The sequence below is a fragment of the Caloenas nicobarica genome, chromosome 2, assembly GCF_036013445.1.
Source record: "Caloenas nicobarica isolate bCalNic1 chromosome 2, bCalNic1.hap1, whole genome shotgun sequence".
Classification (NCBI taxonomy): Eukaryota; Metazoa; Chordata; class Aves; order Columbiformes; family Columbidae; genus Caloenas; species Caloenas nicobarica.
The window spans coordinates 60890502-60912650 of record NC_088246.1 but is presented as its reverse complement, the minus strand read 5'-3'; the positions used below and the strand labels follow the sequence as shown (position 1 = coordinate 60912650).

At 39.0% G+C, this 22149-nt stretch overlaps 1 protein-coding gene across 1 annotated transcript in view; it reads right to left on the bottom strand.

The window, feature by feature from the left end:
* CNTNAP2 (contactin associated protein 2) overlaps positions 1-22149 on the bottom strand; it is a 1184740-nt gene that overhangs the window by 665253 nt on the left and 497338 nt on the right. The window contains exon 4 of the mRNA XM_065627584.1: positions 17258-17405. Within this exon, the coding sequence (XP_065483656.1) occupies positions 17258-17405 (148 nt within the window). The remainder of the gene's footprint in view (positions 1-17257; positions 17406-22149) is intronic.

Here is a 22149-nt window from a genome sequence, read left to right as displayed (position 1 = left end):
ATGTTTATTAACATTTTAAAATGCATAATGGAAATACATGTGAGTTTTACAGCTTTATTTATCTGTAAGAAGTCTAATTAGTGTTTTTAAGTTTTGGTCAAATAAAATATATAACTCCAGATTTTGAGATATAAGATTTGGAAACTTTAATATTTTTTTTTCTTATAATATTCAATTTAATGTAGAGTGAGGTGTTTGTTAGAGATATATACTATATGAAGTGACACCTGAACACAGCTGATTTACTGCTTAAAAAATCCAGAAAGTTTGGGAAAGTCCTAAAACAAATATTTAAAGACAAGAGAGTCCAGGCCATTTTGTTCTATAAGGTTGTTCAGAAAAGTATGAAAAATAATGAAAGACAAAAGCCTGAAATAAATCCAAGCAGAAAAGCAGTAAGCTGAACAAATATCATATCTGACCAAGAGAAGGAGTTGGAGGTGGAAAATCAATGGATCTGAAGAAAGATATCAGAATTTAGGCCTAGTTGACAGACAGGACCATGAAGGACTCACCTCACCATTCCTTTTAGAACTCAAGATTTAATAGAGATGCCAGAGGGAAAACGAAGAAATAAAGAGCAACCTTTATTACAAAATGATGCATTCATCTCCCCTGGCTCTAACTTGCGTGTTATCCCCAGACCTGCTCTATCAGCACTGGTTGCACAGCCCTGACCCAGAATGGGTACAGTGTGTATGTGCTTGCCCCTGTCACTGCTGCCATTTGTAGCTGGATTTGGGCAGCCCTCACAATGACAGACTTCCAGCTTTCTCTCTTCTGTTCATCTTGTTCCTTCTCCAGATTATTACCCCTTTCTTTTTCTTTTTTTCCTTCTTTTTTTTTTCTTTTCCTTTCCTCTTTTACCCTTTGTTAAAAAAAAAAAAAATCTTCTATCTGGAAGCTACCACGTAATTTGCAAGAAATAAGAAGCTAGTCTGTAAAGTGTCTTCAGCAACACAGTGCTGGTGCAGATCAACAAAGCAGATCAACTACATGTATGTGCAAATAATGTATCTACTTGATACAGTAACTTACACTGGAACCATTTTTAGCTTTACTCTGATCCTATGATTTGGCCTGATAGTTTATTGTAATATTTTATTAAACTGATATCATTCTTCTTTCTTTATACTATCTATTACAAAAGTTCACTAAAAATTATAAGAGTCTTCATTTAAAGCAGGCATAGCTCTTCAAACAGTACCTAAACAGAAATACCAGTGCTTATTTCCTGAGCCAATGTAGTTTACAACCAGCTAATACCGGCTATATAGTCAAGAAATGTTTGAGTTCAGAAAACTGCGTCTCAAGAAAAAAGTAATGCCTGAAAGCTGACAGTAACAGACTGATACACTTTGAAACAGCCAAGATACAAAAAAAGTGAATAAAAATCTATTCTATCCCAACATTATTAAACAGCTGAATTATATAAGCTCTACACTTGAGCTATGCAACCTATCAGAAAACATGTAGAAAGTTTAAAAAAACCCAAACTGTTGTAATTTCCCTTAAATGTTGCAAGTTCTTTTGTTTGTAATTTTAAATACTGTATTTTATTCAAGCTGTGAACTACAGCTTTGCTATTGTTCCCTAAAGTCAAAGGAAATTGCATCTCAAAAGATACAAGGAAAATTTCTTTGAAAAAAACGATGGCACAATTTTATAAATATTTCATTACTTTCGGTTTTAGCACTGATGGATAAAAATTTAGCAGTAGCATGTTTTTCATCAGAATTTGCTGATTCTTTGACTGTCAATAGAAAAATGGAGAAAATAGAGATAAATGGCATTAAAATAGGTTCATAAAACATGTGTCAACTACATAATAGATTTTACAGAAAAAGATTAATCGTTGAGATATTCTGCTTCTGTTCTTTTAAAAACTAAACACAGTCATGCTAAGTGTTTTCAACTTTTAAGAAGAAAGGTAAAATGACAAGAAGTTAAAAAATTGGTATGAAATATCTAACAGGCTTTTCTTACATAGCTGGGCAGGAAACTTTTTGAAATTATTAGGAAAATTAAAAAATCTTTCTTTCAGCCTATTCTAATATTACTTCAGAGAGATACTTTTCCAAGACTCAATGGGATTTGAATTGGTCAAAGTATTTTCCCTTCGGCTCAAACTAGGGATTCTATTGGAAACAGAAATTTGTATGCCCAAATGTGAGAATAATACTCACTTTATTCATCTACTAACATAAATAGAACTTAAAAGTACATGGGTAAGACAGTTAAGATCTCTGCTGGGTGAAATAACTTCGGGGTATGTGCTTGCCTAGCTTGATAAAGTTTCCCTCTATAGCAGAATGCAACAAAAAGAAGAGTAAGGAAGAAAGGAAGAGTACTCACAAAGAGTATTTAATATCTGTATTATGACAGAAGATCAATCATTCAAATCCCTCTGCTTTATCTTTGGAAAATAAAGTGCTATGAATAGATATTTCATTCACTATGTCTGCAGCTGTCCTAAGACACAGCTGTCAAACCTAGGTCAGAATTTAGTCAGAATAATGCAAAATTAAAGGTTTCCAGTGGAATTGCCACATAGCTCAGAGATGTGTTCAATTTGAAGTCTCACATCTCATCACCTGCAGCACTGTCTTCTATTAATCTGTTACGAATCAACCAGCCCTCTAGTATACTTTTGCCTGCAGAAAAAGTAGTCTGCTTGATTTAATCTGAAAGTCCCTTCAATGGGAGAAAATACAAAGATGTATCGCACAAAAATGGTGTAAGCATTTTATAATTAGCTAATAGAAAGCCTGTGGTATGAAGCCCCCAGATTATCTTAGTTTATGAAGGAAAGTCTTCCAACGGGCTGCTTCTTTCCTGCCTGCTATCACAGAATGTTAGGGATTGGAAGGAACCTTGAAAGATCATCTAGTCCAATCCCAACATTATCCCAATTGTCCCAGTATCTCCAACATTTACACCAGTTAGCAGAAACCTTCAGCAGAGTGTAAGATATGGTACTGTATTTTCCACATGTAAATACTGGGTGATTTTTACTACCACCTAGCTTAGGTTTACAGATGCATACTGGGCAATTATTTCAGCACTGAAAACCAATGCTGTAAACAATTAATACTTGTGATGAATTACATTACAAGTAATGATGACAAACATCCCCCTCTGAAGCTGCTACAAGTAATCTTGGTCATAAATTTATGTATGTCCTTTGTTGATTTTTGAAAAGAGTGAAAGATGTGCTTTCAAGACTTAGTCTGAAAAACAGAAAAAGAGCTGACCATGTGAATAGCTCAGTTGAAATAACTCTTTTTTCCACAGGCGAAAACTGCCAGACAATTCATTCTTGCTCCCAAATGACCACACATTAATTATCTGAGTGCATAAAAAAGACTGTGCATTTCTGTTTTCATTCAAAATTCAGAGAACAATCCTGAAGGTTCCCTTTGTTTTTCATACTGTACTTATGAAATATCAGACGAGGAAGGACTGGAGTCAGGAAACTACAGGTGTTTAAAGCAATGAGATACCAGTCACAGGAGAGACTTTTGAAGAAAAGAACTGGTAACAGAGGGGAGAGAAAAATTAGGTCAGCTAGAGAAAGGCTGTGATGATAAACAGCTGAAAGACAGAGTTTCCTAGGTACTTTTTGACTCTCCTGGTACAGAAGTCAATAAAAGGGCATTATTGAGGATATTTATTAAAATTGTTGCCTCAGTTTAACAACCATTTCCTGAAAGATGTCAAAAAAGCTGAATGAATGTAAGTCACGACTTATCAGTAACACAAGAGAATTCAGCTGAATTTATGACTGTAAATCCACACTAGCTGTTTCTGTTTAGGTATGCACTGCAGCTCAACAGGCTTTTCTCAGATCACACTATTGCCAACATCTTCAACCACAAACAACTACAAAACATTCTCCCATCTTAAAGAAAATTAGCAACAACCTTCTCTGAAAAGTTACATGGGTCTTTTTAATTATTATTTTAAAGTGAAAGGTGTAATCCAAAGTTCTTAGAATCCAAAAGATATTCCCTACTGGTGTTAGTAAGATTAAGCAGGGGAACACATTCTCTGCTAAACAAAGTGAATCACCAAAGTGAATCACTACACAAGAGGTATTACCAAGCTTGCGTACAGGCTTGGTACATAAATTCCAGCTGTTGTTCACCAATTCATTATTTGGGTTTTTTTTTAGGCGAGGAAATTATTGTCCTTCCAAGGATGCTTTTATAGCTGTGGTTTTAGAAAGCCAGCTTCCCAAATTCTTCAATTTATTTTAAGCCAAACAGACAATTAAATATGTATGGTCTATGAAAAAAAAAAAAAAAAAGAAAGAAAAAAAAGAAAGAGATAAGAACCATGTCCATATTGAAAGAAGTAAACTCCACTTACCTTGTTGATCTAGAAACAAAAAGAAACATTACCATGCAGGAAAGTTTCTACTGAGGATTTATGGGACCCCATCCCACATAAAGCTATTTGTTTGGTGGGTTTTTTTGTTTGTTTGTTTAACATCAGTCAATATGAAACTATAAAATCCTGCCTGATAAGATCTGATGAATATAAAGAATTGAGAAGGTACACACTTAATTTTCTCCATTTTCAAATTAATTACATGCTTTCAAAATTTGTTCAGTTTTCTTCATTATTTAAAGATATAATCTTAAATTATAAATTTGCTAAACACTTCTGTTAAGAGTGTGGTTTTCTAAATTTCTAGATAGTATAGGAATGAATTAGCCATTTATTTAGAAAGATTTTAGACTATGTACGTGATGTAGGTATATTAGTATATATTTACAGGTCATAAGCTTATGTTCTCCTTAATGAACGTAGATCTCAGAATTCAATGTGCAGTGAAAATACTCTCAAAGATTACCTACAAATTTGAACTCAAATTTTCAGTCTTTGTTTACAATTGCCATTCCAGTTTATACTTTGTCAGAAATATTATTTGACTGAACATTTGCCAAATGTTAAAAAACAGTTTCAAGTGTAATTCATATGTGTAAACATATTAACTTATTTAAGGAAACATATTCATATAGTATTTACCCAGTTGCACTGTGAATTTCTAAAGTATACACATATTCTAAATGTCCCATAAATTCTTAACCTTTAAAATGCACCTTTCTATATCCATTTTACTAATATCACATGCATTACAAACAAGAGGGGACACTATACGGGCTTTAATATCTCTGATGTATAACGGCATTCCTAAAAAATCAAAACAATTGTTGCTTAAAGGATTTTCTTTCACCTCAATCTGTACCAAGTACAAATAGGCACTTAGTAAGTGATCTCTGTACATCTTCTCTATTCATGAAGCTATCTAAAGATCCAGATGAAGCCATACTCAAAGGTAACTATAGTAAAATATCAACTCGAACTATCTTAAAGAGAAAAAGATTCAGTATTCCATTGTTTTTGCTGTGCAGCTTAGAACAATATGAGAAATGCTCTAGCATCATGGAACCTAAAACATTTTGTCAAATCTTCTAATAAAAAGGGTTGCATCTGAATAGAGGTAATATTTTAGAGTACACATTGTGTGGGACAATTGTCCTGCCATGTGTCAATGAATAACTTTTTGTGAAAGCCTTAGAAATGCTTAGACTAAAAGAAAAGCAGCAAGGAATCCAGTCTCGGAAAGCTTACGTGATGTCTGACACCATTATAACTGAAGTCATTGAATCTAGGGGGTTGCTTAGTCAAGCCAAAAATTTGCTATCTTTCAATATAATTCACTGGTATATGAAACACACTCAGAAGATCATTTGGCTGCCTATTTCACTACAGACACTTAGCAGTTAGGAGAACCATTGGAGTGGATCAATGTCAGCAGGACACAGCTGATAGCTTTGTCTCCAGCTACTTATGCCTTCAGGAGAGGGTGGAGAGAAAGGTAAGTGTGGCCTCTTGGCCATCAGCATCAGAAGAGCTGATGGTAAGCCATGGGTTGGCATGGCATTGTCTGAGGGTGGCAACGCTAAGGGGAACATTTATGCTGTTCTGGGGAGCACTAAGGTTTTAGGGGCACTTCTGAAATGCTTGTACACTAACACATGCAGTATGAGAAACAAAGAGGATGAACTGGAAGTGTTGGTCTGTTCCCAGAGATCTGACGTCATTGGTAGTATTGAGACTTGGTGGAATGAGTCCCATGGGTAGAGTTCTAGGATGGAGGGCTACAGGCTGTTCATGACGGATAGGCAGGGCAGGGAAGGAGGAGGAGTTGTAGCAAACGTAAGGGTGAGGTATGACTCTACAACTCTTATGGTTAGGGATTATGTAGCTGAGAGCCTCTGGGTGAGGATTAGGGGGAAGGAAGACAAAGCAGATATCATTGTGGTTTCCTACTATTACATCAATCACCTGGCCAAGATGATAACCCTGAAAAGTTATTCTCTAAGCAATTAGGAGAAGTTGGGAGAAATCTCAATATCAGTAGCTCTTGTCCTTATGGGAGATTTCAACTTCTCTGACATCAGCTTGGATACCATATAGCTGTGACAAGCAAGTCTGGGAAATTCCTGAAACTTGTGGAAGACAATTTCTTGTCAGAAGTACTCAGTGAACCAACTAGGAAATATGCCTCCCTAGACTTGTTTGTGAATAAAGGACTATTGGGAGATGTAGCAGTAGGAGGCTCTCTTGGCTGTGATGATCATGAGAAAGTTGAGTTTAAAGTTTTAGGCGTAATGAGAAAAAAATTCAGCAGAGATGCTACCTAGGATTTCAAGAGAGCAAACTTTAAGTTACTGAGGGAGTAGTAGCAGTAGTAGTAGTAGTAGTAGTAGTAGTAGTAGTAGTAGTGGTAGTAGCAGTGTCCCCTGGGAATTTGCTTCTGAGGGCTTAGGGTTTTAGAAGTGCTGGTCAGCTTTTCAGGACCTGGAAAAACTATGGAGAAGATCATACTGATATTGAAAGACTTCCAAAAAGGCAAAGTTCAGTCTAAGCAATTTGATATCCTTCTACAATAATCGCACCCACCTAGTGGGTGAAGGGAAGGCAGTAGGTGTAGTTTTTTCTGGATTTTAGTAAGGCTTTGATTCTGTCCCTCACAGCATCTGGACAAGTTGTTCAGCTGTAAGGTGAGCAGGTAGACCATGCAGTAGGTGAAGAACTGGCTGAACAGCAGGGCTCAAAGGGTTGTAGTGAGCGATGCTACATCTGGCTGGTGACCAGTCACCAGTGGTGTTCCTTAGGGCTCAATTTTAGGGACAGTTCTGTTCAACCTTTTTTATCAATAGTCTGGATGTAGGAGTTGACGGCACCCTTAGGAAGTTTGCTGATGATACTAAAATGGGAGGAGCTGTTGACTCTCTTGAGGGACAAGAGGCCTTGCAGAAGGATCTAGATAGATTGGAGCACTGGGCAATCATCAATGGCATGAAACTGAACAAGAACAAATGCTGGATTTTCCACCTGGGGTAGAGTAATGTTGGGCAAAAGTCTAAACTGGGAGAGGAGTAACTGGAGAGCACCCTGCAAAAGGGGTCTGGAGGTGCTGGTTGACAGTGGGCTCAACAGGAGTCATCAGTGTGTCCCTGGCAGCCAAGAGGGCAAACTGCATCATGCAGTGCATCAAACACAGCGTAACCAGACGGTCAAAAGAGGTGATTGTCCTGCTGCATTTAACACTGGTGCAGCCTCACCTTGAGTATTGTGTGCAGTTCTGGGCCCCGCCATTTAAAAAGGACATTAAGGTATGTGAATGCGTCCCTTCCCTTTTTTTCCCTTTCTTTCCCTTCCCTTCCTCCTCCTTGCCCTACTAGTACATGCTGAGGAAACATCCCTTGAAGCCTGGCAAAGAAGAGCCACAGATCCACAGAAAGTAGCAGCAGGAACACAGGTCAAGCAGTCCCTGTTTCCTGAAGAGGGAGAACTTGTAAAGTTGACATCAGAACCAACCACACACAAATGAAGAAGAAGACAAGATGTGGAAGACAAAGAAGATGAAGGAGAAGACCAAGATGAAGAGCTGTGTGGTACTGTGGGGTATTTTCTGACGTATAACATGTAGTGATGACAAGCACACTTTTTGCCTTCCAAAACTTGCTCCACTGTGCTTCTTGGCCACTGATGCAGTGTCTGAAAAGTGGCAGCTCTGGATGGTGCAGCAAGCCTGGAGCCCTTCCAAGCACAGACTGTTTTGCACAAGCAAAATGAAGCCCAGGGAAGAGCAGAGCTCACTCCTGCTACAAACTTGCACTGGGCAAGAGAACCTGAGAGAGCCAGGGCAGAAGTGGTGCCTTGGAGGTGCAAAAGCAGCAGGCAGAAACCAAGCCCACAGGAGCCCTGACAAGGGGCTGGGCTCAATGCTACAGACAACAAGAAGCAACCCCTGGGGGCCACGCTGGGGGCCTGCCCTGGGAGTCCAAGAAGCTTCCTCCCCCTGGATACATGGCACAAGACAAGAGCCACCTTCATGGAGGAGGAGCAGCGGGCACCTAGCCAAGATGGCCCAAAGAAGCCCTGGCAAGGGGCTGTACTCAGTGCTGCAGAGGAAGGCAAAAAAACCCCATGGACACTTGCTAGCCCACTGTAGGGGAAAAAAGCCTCCCTATCCCTAGCTACAGTGCACGAGAAGCCATCTTTGCGGTGCAAGAGCAGCAGGCAGTAACCAAACCAAAAGGGACCAGAGGAGCCCTGACAAGGGGTCATGTTCAATGCTGCAGAGGAAGGCAAAAAAGCCCCAGGGACCAGCGCCAATCTGCCCCAGGGGAAAATGTCGTGGTTGAGACGGACAAACGACAGGAAAATTCCTTCCTGACCATAGCCAGTGCTGGTGATCGGATGTTCCCTCAGCATGTGAGCCAGACCTGGCTCCTCGTCCCACAGGCTGGTCACGCCTCCCAGGAGATGCCAAAGCCCTATTCTCTGTCAACCTGGAGTCATCTCAGGGGCTTCTGAGAGTGGCTAAAGGCCCCCAGGTTTTCGCCCCCTGTGAGCTGACCTTGAGCAGAGAACCTCCAGCAGCCTTGTCCAGCCTCTTCCAGTCTTTCCCCCTCAGCTCCCTCCAAGTGATTCCACCGGCTCCTCAAGGACTTCCTCTCAGATGATTCGCGCTGCCCCAGCTCAGCTCTGGCAGCTGATGCAGGAGGATGGTCCCTTTCACCCTGCCCCAGAGCATTGTGACTGCTGCGTTGCCGGGTGGTGGCACTGTGACATGGGGGTGACGGGCCCCCCTGTGCAGCCCTGCCCACTGCCTCTCCCCCCACCATGCTTCAGAAGAAGGCATTTGGGGTGCTGGCCCCAAGGCAGTCCCTGTTCCTAGGAAGCCCTGGGGGCTGTCCCTGCCCCTCGTGGCCTCACACTGGGCACAGCTGCTGGGTAGCCCTGACACATCCTTTGCCACCCGGCTCAGCAGGACAAACCTCGTGCTGTTGCTCTTCTCTTAGGCCCTTGCAGGAAACAACCCTGCGCCCAGATACCACCACAGTAGCCAGCCTTCTCTGTGCCAGAGCTAAGGACCATGAGGCCCTGCAGTGAGGAGGACCAGGGACTTGATGTGGTTAGACACAAACCCTTTCTTGGGAATCCAAGGGGAGTGATTTCGGCAGCCGCTGCCTGGAGGAAAGCCAAAGTGTAACCAGAGCCATAGGTTTAGATGGATGATGCCAGTAGACTGCCATGCCCCATGCCTGTCAATGTTTAAGGGGCAGTGCCCTTAATAACCATGCTTTAGCTTTTGGTCAGCCCTGAAATGGTCAGGCAGTTGGACTAGCTGGTTGTTGCAGGTACCTTCCAACTGAACTGTTCTCCTCTCTTGAAGGGCACTCAATGCCAGCAATGAGTGACAGGTAAAGTAACTCATGAGTCACTAGAGAAGGGCCACACCATGTCACCTTTATGGCATGGAAAAACCTGAACATTTTCCCTGCTTTGGAGGATTAGGGGAAAAGTTGGCATCACAGTGGTATAACTCTTCAAAGATGGGTCTCCAGCTTCAAAACAAGACTTTATGTAGAAACTCAACTTAGTATAGGGATATACTACATATAACTCACATAGCTCATTTTTACCTTTTAAAAGCAGTATTGTAAATGGTTAAATTTGGTTCTTTCCCATCAGCAATGCTGAGCCTTTAATATATGTAGCTTAATATCAGAGAACACTAACACTACCTTTGGCAGAGAGAAAACAAGGTTTTACTCATAGCAAGACTCCATTTGCCATTTTGCTTAAAACAAAAATATAAAATGCATCATCTTCACCCAAACTTTAGGGAAAGAGCAGAATAAATTGAACTGAGCCTGGAAGTAACCACATCCTTAATATACGTTTTATTCCAGGCATGCAGGAAAACAAATACCAGTGAGGCCCTTCAGGCTCTAAATCAGTGGCACAGAACCAAGACCTATAGTTAGAAATCTGCCAAAGTCTTTTTGTTTCATGAGAAAAAAAATCACCTGATTTCTCTAGTGAATAAGTCATCACAGACATATGGATCAATCACCACATACAGGAATGCAGGAAAATTATGCTGGGCAAAACCATCGCAAGCATTCATTCAGGCAAGAAACTTTAAAGGTGAGACCATTGTGATTAGACTGAAGCTTTTGATGGCATTTACCTGAATCCTTCCGTCCTTCCGAAAAAGCACAGTGCAACTTTACTTCCATTTTCTACTTTTTCAGATGTTTATGCATCCTAAGGATACTTTTTTAATCTCCATCCTCTTATTAAAATAGCTCATTGCAGACCACTGTATGGAAGACCCCTTCTGCGAGGTGTGTGAGCAACTACTGGAAAACCTATTAGAAAATGTTAGTCTGCTCTTTTCCACAAGAGCCAGACCTGACTTCAATAAACCATAATCAAAGTCTGCAAGATTTTACCATATTTGGCCACACATTCCTTTTATCTAGCAGGGACAATCTTTTCTCCATTCCATAGGGAAAAAAAAAAAAAAAAGAGCTTTTTCAAATGAACCAGCTACCTACGTCCTTCCAAAGGAAATGCTGAATGATTAAAAAAATGTTCAAGTGTAATTGAAAACTGCCTGAGAATGCAATTGAACAAGCTGGTGGGGCATGTATTCATGCAAAATACTTGGTTTTCTCTGATTGATTATACATTCATTGCCAGCTAACAAATGAACCTGTAAAGAGTACACACGGTTGTTGCTGTTCTCAAAGCCATGGTGCTTATCTACCAGTAACTTCATTACAACTAGAAATAGAAAAATAATGGACTTCTCAGTTTGCTGCCAGTTTCAAAGAGTTGAGGGAAATAAATTAATATTGCATCAGATTAACGAAAAGATAAAGAATAAAACATAAAGATTTGTTCCTAAGACTTTTTTTAGAACAAACTCATTTTATGTCAAATCTTCCTGAAATATTCAATTAAAAAAAAAAAGAGTTAAAATTAAACAGTAAGGTATTTGAAAATATTTTTTCCTGTTTCAATCTCAATCATCTGATTTTAGAAGTAAGATTTTTAATGCACTACACAAATAGGTTTTTTTAATATATTTTTTTAAATGCAGGAAGTAGATTTTTAACATTTTAAGTAGTTCCTACTACCAAAATAGACCCATATTTGTTACTGGTAACAACCAAAGGTAATAAAAGGACTGAAGCCTGTGTTCACTTATTTTCATGCCAAAATATATGAAGATGTATGTAGGACCAATCACAATCATCTCTTTCTGGATAGGGGATGGAGGAAAACAAGCTGCACCGAGAATGCTTCTAAAAAAAGATGGTGGTTTTGGTGTCAAATTGCAAAAATCTGCTTTTAAAGACTACCATGACTTGAGAATATATGGAGCATAAAAGGTACCTATTTTCATGACCCTTAAGGAAAAAAAAATCTGCTGCAGGTCTAAAAGCTAGAAAATATGTGAACAAAGAAACAAGCTTACAAATAGAGCAATAATTCACACAGATCTTTAAAACTTTGCAAAGGAAAAGTTCAACAGTTCATTTCCCTTACTCTCCATAGTTTAGATGTGACTATTCAGCCATGCACTTTTAATGTCAGAAAGAGAATATCAAACTATGTTTGCAGCTGCTGAGCTGTAAAGATAATGGCTAAAAATCAAACAAATATAATAGACCTAAATAGGTATAGAACTACCCAGTATAAAAGCATTGAAACTTAAGAGAAAAGGGAAAAAAGACTGGATGCTTAGCAGAACTGTCCCATCCACTGTCACAACCAAAGCTACCCAGTTCACAGGAACATCTTCTAAACAATTGTTTCAGTTCAGTGTTTTTTTTCCCTACATTAAAATCCCTGTATATCCAAATCACTGTTACAGCAATTTAATAAAATCGCTAGGAATATGATAACTTGATTTCACAAAATATCCACTTCAAAATGGTTTTTCCTTTCTGCCAGTTAATATTTTTATGCAGTTCCATCATTTAGATGGTCAGAAAAGTCTGACCAGATAACTTAGTGGCACATTTCTTATAAATAATAGAATATCATAAGAGAAGGCAAGGAATTTTAATGTAGATCAATGGACTACATTAGTATCTTCACAATTTAGATGAATACTCACATAGGCACCAAAAGTGTAATAACAGAAATATGTATGCATACATTTATATACATATAGAGCTGTATTTTATTCAGCATAGAGTGTTCCAATAGTGATCATGACACTTCAATGGTCTCTTTTTTAAATACTATGCTGGTAAAAAAACACGTCCAGGGTACACTACTGAATCTGGCCAAGTGGAACTTGATCAGATTCCACGAAAGAGAAACAACAGCAGCTTTCTCATCTACCTTAAAAAGTTCCTTTGATATTTGAATGCAATAGATGATTAAGGATAGGATGGAGCTGTCTCATAAAGTATGCATGGCAATCATGTGAGAGATTGGTCGTTAGTTATTAATAGCTCCAATAGCATGAAACCAATCAAAGGAGATTTCAAATAAATATCCCAGAAAATTTCCTAACAATGAGTATAGCTGAATGTGGAATTAACTGCCAAAGGAAACAATGGATTGAGTCAAAATCACCACAGGCAGTCAGGATTAACTGCACCAAAGATTACCCCAAATATCTGTTAAGCCTGTAGTTTTTAGCACTTCAGTACTTCCTAATCAGTTCTTGCAAATATTCACTTGGCTCATCCCTTGACAACATCTCCAAACCTGATTTTTGTTCTTATAACATGTTTACATGACCAAGGTTTTGTTCACTTTGCTATCTGGACAGTAAATGTTCTCTATACAGACATTTATTATTTCATAAAACCCTAAGGACTGCGGTTACTATTTTTCCTCCTTTTCCCTCCATCCCTAAAAAAATCACTCACCCATCAGGAAACTGGAACAGTAACATTTGACATAGCACAATACAAGTAGTATAGATAATAAAATGAACAGATCTGCAAACATAGCTCAGGTGACATTTGTTCAGTTCCACTGCTCCCTAAGTTTTAGCAAACAGACCTGGCTGATGAATGGAAACAGCTCAGTTTGCAGCCATTCATGGAGCTTTATCATTGTTCCTGCACCTATTTGCTTTGTGTATATGGAGTGTTGGCATGACTTTCTGCTGTCTCCAAGTGATATTTTTCAAGTATATCCAGCACTTCAGAAGTGAATCATTTGGAATTTGAAAATTCTTACCATCCAATGTACAACTGTGTCAAACAGATTCAGATGTACAACTTAGATGCAGAAAATCAACATAGTCATATAAAAAAATTATGTGAAGAAAGTTATCTCATAGGATTTCAGCACCCAGAAGGTCTCATTCTGTTATCTAAAAAAGCATAGCCAAAGACTATGCAATAGTGTTGTTATTGCCACTTTTGAAGGCATTCACCTGCCGCAGGATGGAGATTAAGGATCATATGACAATGATCCTGCAGGAACTTATTATGATCATCATGAATCAGCAGTAAAACGTACTACACTGTAGTTGCCATAGCCTCCAGATGTCATGTCTTTGCTGCCTGTTTCAAAAATTCATAAACGTGGACATTATTGAAGATATATGTCACGTGCCTTTGCTCTCTGTCTCTAAAAGAGCATGAATAAAAATCTATCATCAGTTTTCACTTATCTGATTTGGTGAATATTTTGCCTTTGGTTATATTGCTTTATTCTCTGTGACTTGCTTTTTGATAAATGATGTCACTGTAAGTGTAAAGACCCCTTCCCCCTTTACTGTGCAGACCGTTTTAAAATAAAAGCTAAAACTCACATTAACTTTTTTTTTTTTTTTAAGACATAGTTTTGCCCTATGGAGAATGAAAATCTTTTCTAAATTTATCTCTCAGTTTATTCACAGTTAAAAATACAAAGTTCCTTCTGAATATTGTTGTAGACTGAGGCCCTAATTCTATTTTTTTGGTGACTTCTATGAGCCACACAGATCTCAAGTACACAAAATACTAAGGTGCAGTTTCAAAGACAGACCAGATTTAAAACTTTCAGAAAACAAACAAACAAACAAACAAAACTGCAAGAAGAATATTTGGTAATGTTGTGAATTTATTCAGGGAACAGAAGTGAGTTCTAATCCATCTCTGGAAATCACACCTCTTTTTAAAATTTAATTTGCCGGGAAGGAAGAACATGGATTTCAGCTCTGGTACAAAAAAAAATTAAATGTGTATCTTATATGCACACCCAAACAAAATAGGAAGCAGAAAATATGGCAACTAATGACCGTACTTTTGAATTAGCAGTTCAATACACAGAAGTATTTTTCTTAATACTTTGAGAATAATGACCAGATTGCTGTAATGTACAAGGAAAGAGTTTTTGTAGTCACTAAGTGCATGGCTTCCCAAGTAAACCTTGCTTGCCGTGTGAGAAAATACCTGTTTTTTATACATGAAAACAAGCTCTCTAAAATATCTAAATAAAATAATATAGTCAATATACATCTATAAACTTAAAAAATTATGATTGTGATATGTTGGGCAGACTTTTTATTTAGGTAATGTTTCCAAAGTTTGAGGCAAATTTGACTAGAAGCCTATCTTTTAATCAGGCTCTGAAAATTACTGATTATCCAAATAGCCAGTTCTTTCACTGACAGCAGGATTAATCTCCAAATCACACTGGTTGATGACAGTGCTTCTATTAAAATGCAAACATATGCACTTCTAATCATATTATTAAAAACTCTGCATCTGCCAGAGGACATATCTACATGGAACAATGTAGCATTATACACCTGGCTCCAAATGATGCATTTGAAGACAAGTTGGGAATCTGTACTCATTATTCCCTTGTTCCAGTAGTCACACCAAAGGGAATCTTTAGTTTTTCTCAACCACTCTGCTGTTATCTACTGATAGCACTTGGGGACAGGCCAGTTCCTGCATGTAAAAATCACACCACATTTTAGGTGGGTTTTTGAGAGAAAACTCCCTATACATATAAAAATATAAAATATTATTATTTATGTTTTATATATATACATACATACATACATACAAACAACAAGTAATTATTGAAAGCACTTCTAATACAAACAGACCAGAAATACTCTCTCAGTGCAATTACAAAATTATGTTGGGTCACCTCATTTCTCCTGTGAAGACAAATTTTATCAGTATTTTCAGAGCTCCATACACTGTTCACTTGGCAGGTACTTTTTATTCTTCTCCAAAATCCATCAAGCAACTTTTCATCAAATAACTGAATTAATTTTGTCAAAAGCTGTGTTTTACTTTTTCTCACATTTACGTTAAGCCTCTAAAAGCATCTTGTTGTGTACCTACAGTATTTTGCCTATCCATTTCATAAAAAATACTACTCTTATCTGTAAATATTACAGAAAAGATCATGGGTTTTATTGTTTGTTTCTGCTACATTTTATTCTTTTATAGTCATATTTCACAGTAAACTAGATGTTGGTTTCTTATATCAAACACCTGAATTTGCATTTGATGTACAAGTAAGGAAGTATACTTAAAAGTAAGTATTTATCATGCTGCAAAATTAACCATGCTGTAGTGTTTGTTATACTTAAAACATCTTGTAAAACATTTTAGCAGTATGATGGTAAACACTTGTTTATTAAGAGCCATGTACTGAATAATCACAGTGATATCTAAAGCTTCAGAAGCTCAGTTTCTCTTTGAATAAGAATCAACTTCAGAATAATCTACTCTTTCTCAGAAAACAGATATGCTGTTGTCTTTTTTAAAAATGTATCCAACATCGTTGTGTGCCCTCAGCATAGCAGCACCAACACCACAGCAAGTTTGATTTGATTTCTCAACTAAATTAGTGCAGCTGCTGGGAAATCCTCTGTGGTTAAATACATATTTTTAAAACAGGGCTTTAATTCATTGCATGGCAATAGGAAAAATAATAGCCAAACTCTATTCTTTGAGGTTCTTATGGGTGCTAACTGAAAGTACATAGCCTTTTGACTATCCAAACAAAACAATAACTGAAATCACAAGTTGTTTTTATTTTTTGCCAGTTAGAATGGCAAAGGGTTCCCTTATGTCTTGTCACCCAGTGAAGTGAATGGATGAGACTTCCAGATGTGTGCTCCTCACCTTATTCTAACAGCTGGTTATTAAAAGACAAATCTCAAGTAGCTTCTTCCAGCTAAAATACCAACAAAGCCAGGACACCACATGAAAAATACGTACTTAGAAATAGGACATCAGACACTTAATTTTCTGCAGGCTTATAGACTTTCTTCGAGCGCTGGCTAGGTTGAATTCAAGGAAGGGAATTTAGACACTACCCTTGCTTTTCTGGAAACATAAGTTCTGCTTTTCAGAAGCATTTGCACCATTGCTCATCTGTATTTAAAAAGGAATTCTAGAGTCGTATTCAAACATGACAGGAAAAAACCTCTGAAAAACATGTTGCATATTTAGACAATCTAAGCTACTCTGACAGAATTCTTATTTATTTGCTTCAATTTTAACTCTAGCATCAGGCAATGAATTATGTCCTGTTTCCCAGCTGTTTCTCACAAGACCCAACATGGCATTTGCCTGAATACTATCTTTTGCTCAACTGGCTTGTTCAAGCTTATATAATAGACAAAGTCTTCCGCAAAAGAAACCATCAAGATCAAAAGAAGCAACTTCAAAGCACTATTGTGAAGTCCAATGTTGCCTCTTCCAGGGAAGAACAAACTAGCAACTCAGAGTTAAGGTTTCAATAAATACTTCATGAAGCCCTGGGCAATATAATTATCAATCCTGAAACATCTTAGTCTATCTAAGCAAAAAGTACTTGAGATTCAGATTTAATCTGAGATCTGAAGACAGTTTTTATTTACGGGGTAAAAAAAGATGCTCATGGAAAAACTTACAATAGGAGCAGCCGTAGACTTCAATTCTTAACCCAATTTGGCCCTCTCCATTCCAGTCCAAAGGAACTATCCGTACATAGTGAGCAATAACTGGATGTTGTAAATCATGCCGGACCACACTATCAGAGTTTGTATTTCCAGGAAATGCCTAGGGGGAAGAAGAAAAATAAAATTGTTGTATTACATCTGTCTCACATGCTATAAATGTTCTGTTCTTAAGAAAAAACATCAGGTAGTGAAGTCCTCTGAGCGTCAAGGTTACATCGAAGTTTGGTTTAAATGTTTCTTTGATAGTGACTAAACGAACAGTTTATTTACAAAGTTTGACGAGAATAGCAAAACAGTAGTACTGGGACCTCTGTTGACTTTCCCCACAGTAAGTATGTTGAATTCAGTAAACAGCTGCTTCTAATTAAGAAAGTAATCCATTTTCAGTTATTAATCTGTTACTCAGTAATTAACATGTTAATAAAACTGTCCAAGCCAGAGTGGTTGTTCTGAAGAAGACAATATCCAGCCTTTATCAGTAAGATTACACACACCAGTCATTTTTCTGTAAATACGAACGCTGAAATAACCTGCTCCCTGAAACAGACAGGGACCCCTTCAATTTCTCAGATTTCCAAGAATTTAAAAATCTTCCTTTTGATGTATTACCTGCTGGAAAGTGAATGTCCAGTTTCTTACCTAACCACACCTGCCACCCATAGCAAAGCCTATTTTTGGTTCATAATATTTTGGAAGCCAGGAAAGGACACAAGAGCTCTCAAGGCAGTTTTGAAAATTAATGAAGTAAATATTTAGCACTTGGTTTGCAGTTTTGTATCTCTTGGTAAAATATTTCATAGCATCAAGCTTAAAAGTAAACAATATGAACAATATGTACTAGTTAACATCATAGATTTTTTTTTTTTTTTGTCTTGTCAGTTTATGGATAATCCATTCATTTGCTGATGGCAGATGTTAAAAGATGTTGTTAGCATTTTCAGCAGAACTTTCACATCTCTTTGCAGGTGATTTTCAATAGAAATATATGTCTTGTAACAAAGAATAGAGTAGTCATAAATGAACAGAGAAAAGGTGACCCACTGCTAGGGAGACTATGAAAATAAGGAATGTTTTTGTATCCTCATATTTTTACATTCATTAGAGGCATCTACAACATTTCCATCTGAGTAAATCCATAAAAAAATCCTATAATAAATACCAATACTGCAACCAAAACCAAAGAAATAACTGGGCTGTAAGGAATACTACTGCAAAATATAATTATCAATAATTTGAAAGAGCCAAAATTTAACTTGTCCCTTTGCATATAGATATAGCAATATCTAATTACATATATCACAGAATCACAGAATCTTAGGGATTGGAAGGGACCTTGAAAGATCATCTTGTCCAATTCCCCCGCCGGAGCAGGAACACCTAGATGAGGTTACACAGGAAGGCGTCCAGGCGGGTTTTGAATGTCTCCAGAGAAGGAGAATCCACAACCTCCCTGGGCAGCCTGTTCCAGTGTTCTGTCACCCTCACCGTGAAGAAGTTTCTTCTCATATTTAAGTGGAACCTCTTGTGTTCCAGCTTGAACCCATTACCCCTTGTCTTACTGTTGGTTGTCACCGAGAAGAGCCTGGCTCCATCCTCCTGACACTCACCCTTTCTTTATTTATAAACATTGATGAGGTCACCCCTCAGTCTTCCTTTGTCCAAGCTAAAGAGACTCAGCTCCCTCAGCCTCTCCTCATAAGGGAGATGCTCCACTCCCTTCATCATCTTCGTGGCCCTGCGCTGGACTCTCTCCAGCAGTTCCCTGTCTTTCTTGAACTGAGGGGCCCAGAACTGGACATATATATGCACATACATATTCCAAAAGGATAAATTAATAATGATTTTGTACAGTAAGGATTATCCACAGGATCCCTTCCTTGGTGGACTCAAAAAATTAATGATATTTACTAATGATTACATTCACCTTAAGTTTCTGTACTGCAGCTATTGATGTGCTTAATGATGATAATGGCACTCCTCATTCCATAGCTGAGCTTGTAACATAGATTAATTAATGTCTTTGAAGCAGTTACATTTTTGAGTGGTGTTTACAAGGAAATTAACAGTTCTGTCTTCTGAGCTGAATAGAAGACAATAAAAACCAACAGAAAGCACACATTGAAGGAGGACAAAAAAATCCCATTGAAGAGCTGCCTATTGTCTTAGTCTTGTTCTAGGAATCACAGAACTTCACGGAGGCAATAAAGAATTTGATCCTTTAAAAACATGTATTTTAGTGAAAATTCAAGGTAAAAATCTATATTTCAAGAGCAATTTCCATTCGGGCATGTCTTAATTTTTGATGCTTGCCATATAATCTTATCAAAAGCCTCTTAATGTAGGTTTTTGCTGGTTGTTTTGTTTTGGGCTTTGTTTCTTTGTTTAATTTGCTAGTAGTATTGGGTGTAAAGGAGGTTGAATATAGGAGGTCATGATCATTCTGAGTGCCATCATGCGGCACATACAGGACAACCAAGTGATCAGGCCCAGTCAGCATGGGTTCGTGAAAGGTAGGTCCTGCCTGACTAACCTGATCTCATTCTACAACAAGGTGACTCACTTAGTTGATGAGGGAAAGGCTGTGGATGTTATGTACTTAAAATTTAATATAGCCTTTAACACCATTTCCCATAGCATTTTCCTGAAGAAACTGGCTGCTCATGGCTTGGACGTGAGTACTCTTCACTGTGTGAAAAACTGTCTGGATGGCCAGTTGTAGTGAATGGAGTCAAATCCACTTGGTGGCCAGTCAAAAGTGGTGTTCCCCAGGGCTCGGTATTGAGGCCAGTTCTATTTAATCTTTTTATCAATGATCTGGACGAGGGGATTGAGTGCACCCTCAATAAGTTTGTAGACAACACCAAGTTGGGTGGGAGTGTTGATGTACTGGAGGGTAAGAAGGTCATACAAAGGGACCTGGACTAATTGGATCGATAGGCTGAGGCCAGTTGTACGAGGTTCAACAAGGCCAAGTGCTGGGTCCTGCACTTGGGTCACAACCACCCCAGGCAGTGCTATAGGCTTGGGGAAGAGTGATCCAATAACACTTGCTGAATGCATAAACACAATCAATAGAGAATAGGGCAGTCTGGCATTATTTCCCCTGATGATTAAAATGCATTCCATTTAGTGTCTCCCAGAACAATATCTTTTAAATACAGCCTTCATTTAGATAAATGTGGTACAGTAATACATGCTCTGTGGGATGCAAACATCAGGCAAAAATTCATCATTGCAAGCCTGAAAAATCAATTTACAGGAGCTTGTGAACTATGTACTATAATGTACTGTAAAATCCCCTTTCCTGACAATGAATTGTATATGGACTCAGAAAGGCAGGTTCTTATTAAAAATTGAGTTTAGACAAATTTGGGAAGAATATAAGGCTGTCGTTAAAGAATGTAGGGAGGCAACTAAGAAAGCTAAGGCCTCCTTAGAGTTAAACCTGGCGAGAGGGGTCAAGGACAACAGAAAGAGCTTCTTCAAATACATGGCAGATAAAACTAACACCAGAGGCAATGTAGGCCCACTGATAAATGGGATGGGTGCCCTGGTGACAGAAGATACAGAGAAGGCAGAGTTACTGAATGCCTTCTTTGTCTCTGTGTACTCTGCCCGAGGCTGTCCTGAGGAGCCCCGTACCCCTGAGGCCCCAGAGGAAGGCAGGGCAATGGAGGAGTTTGCCTCAGTTGATGAGGACTGGGTTAGGGACCAGTTAAGCAATATGGACATCCATAAATCCATGGGTCCAGATGGGATGCACCCGCGGGTGCTGAGGGAGCTGGCTGAAGTCACTGCTGGACCACTCTCCATCATCTTTGCCAAGTCTTGGGAAACGGGAAAGGTGCCTGAGGACTGGAGGAAAGCAAATGTCACTCTGGTCTTCAAAAAGGGCAAGAAGGAGGACCCGGGCAACTATAGACCAGTCAGCCTCACCTCCATCCCTGGGAAAGTGATGGAACACCTAATCCTTGGTGCCATCTTAAGACATATCAAGGATAAGAGGGTCATCAGGGGCAGTCAACATGGCTTCACCAAGGGGAAGTCATGCTTGACCAACCTCATAGCCTTTTAAGAAGACGTAACAAGGTGGATTGATGATGGCAGAGCGGTGGATGTGGTCTACATTGACTTCAGCAAAGCATTCGACAACGTCTCCCACAGCATCCTCACGGCTAAACTAAGGAAGTGTGGACTGGAGAATCGGGTAGTGAGGTGGACCGCAAACTGGCCTGAAGGAAAGAAGCCAGAGAGTTGTGGTCAATATGGCAGAGTCTGGTTGGAGGCCTGTATCTAGTGGAGTGCCTCAAGGGTCAGTTCTGGGACCAGTATTATTCAATATATTCATCAACGACTTGGATGAGGCAATTGAGTGTACTATCAGCAAGTTTGCTGATGACACCAAACTGGGAGGAGTGGCTGACACACCAGAAGGCTGTGCTGCCATCCAGCGAGATCTGGACAGGCTAGAGAGTTGGGCGGGGAAAAATTTAATGAAATATAACAAGGGAAAATGTAGAGTCTCACATCTGGGCAGGAACAACCCCAGGTTCCAGTATAGGTTGGGGAATGACCTGTTGGAGAGCAGTGTAGGGGAAAGGGACCTGGGGGCCCTGGTGGACAGCAGGATGACCATGAGCCAGCACTGTGCCCTTGCGGCCAAGAAGGCCAATGGCATCCTGGGGTGTATTAGAAGTGGGGGTGGTTAGTAGGTCGAGAGAGGTTCTCCTTCCCCTCTACTCTGCCCTGGTGAGACCTCATCTGGAATATTATGTCCAGTTCTGGGCCCCTCAGTTTAAGAAGGACAGGGAACTGCTGGAGAGAGTCCAGCACAGGGCAACAAA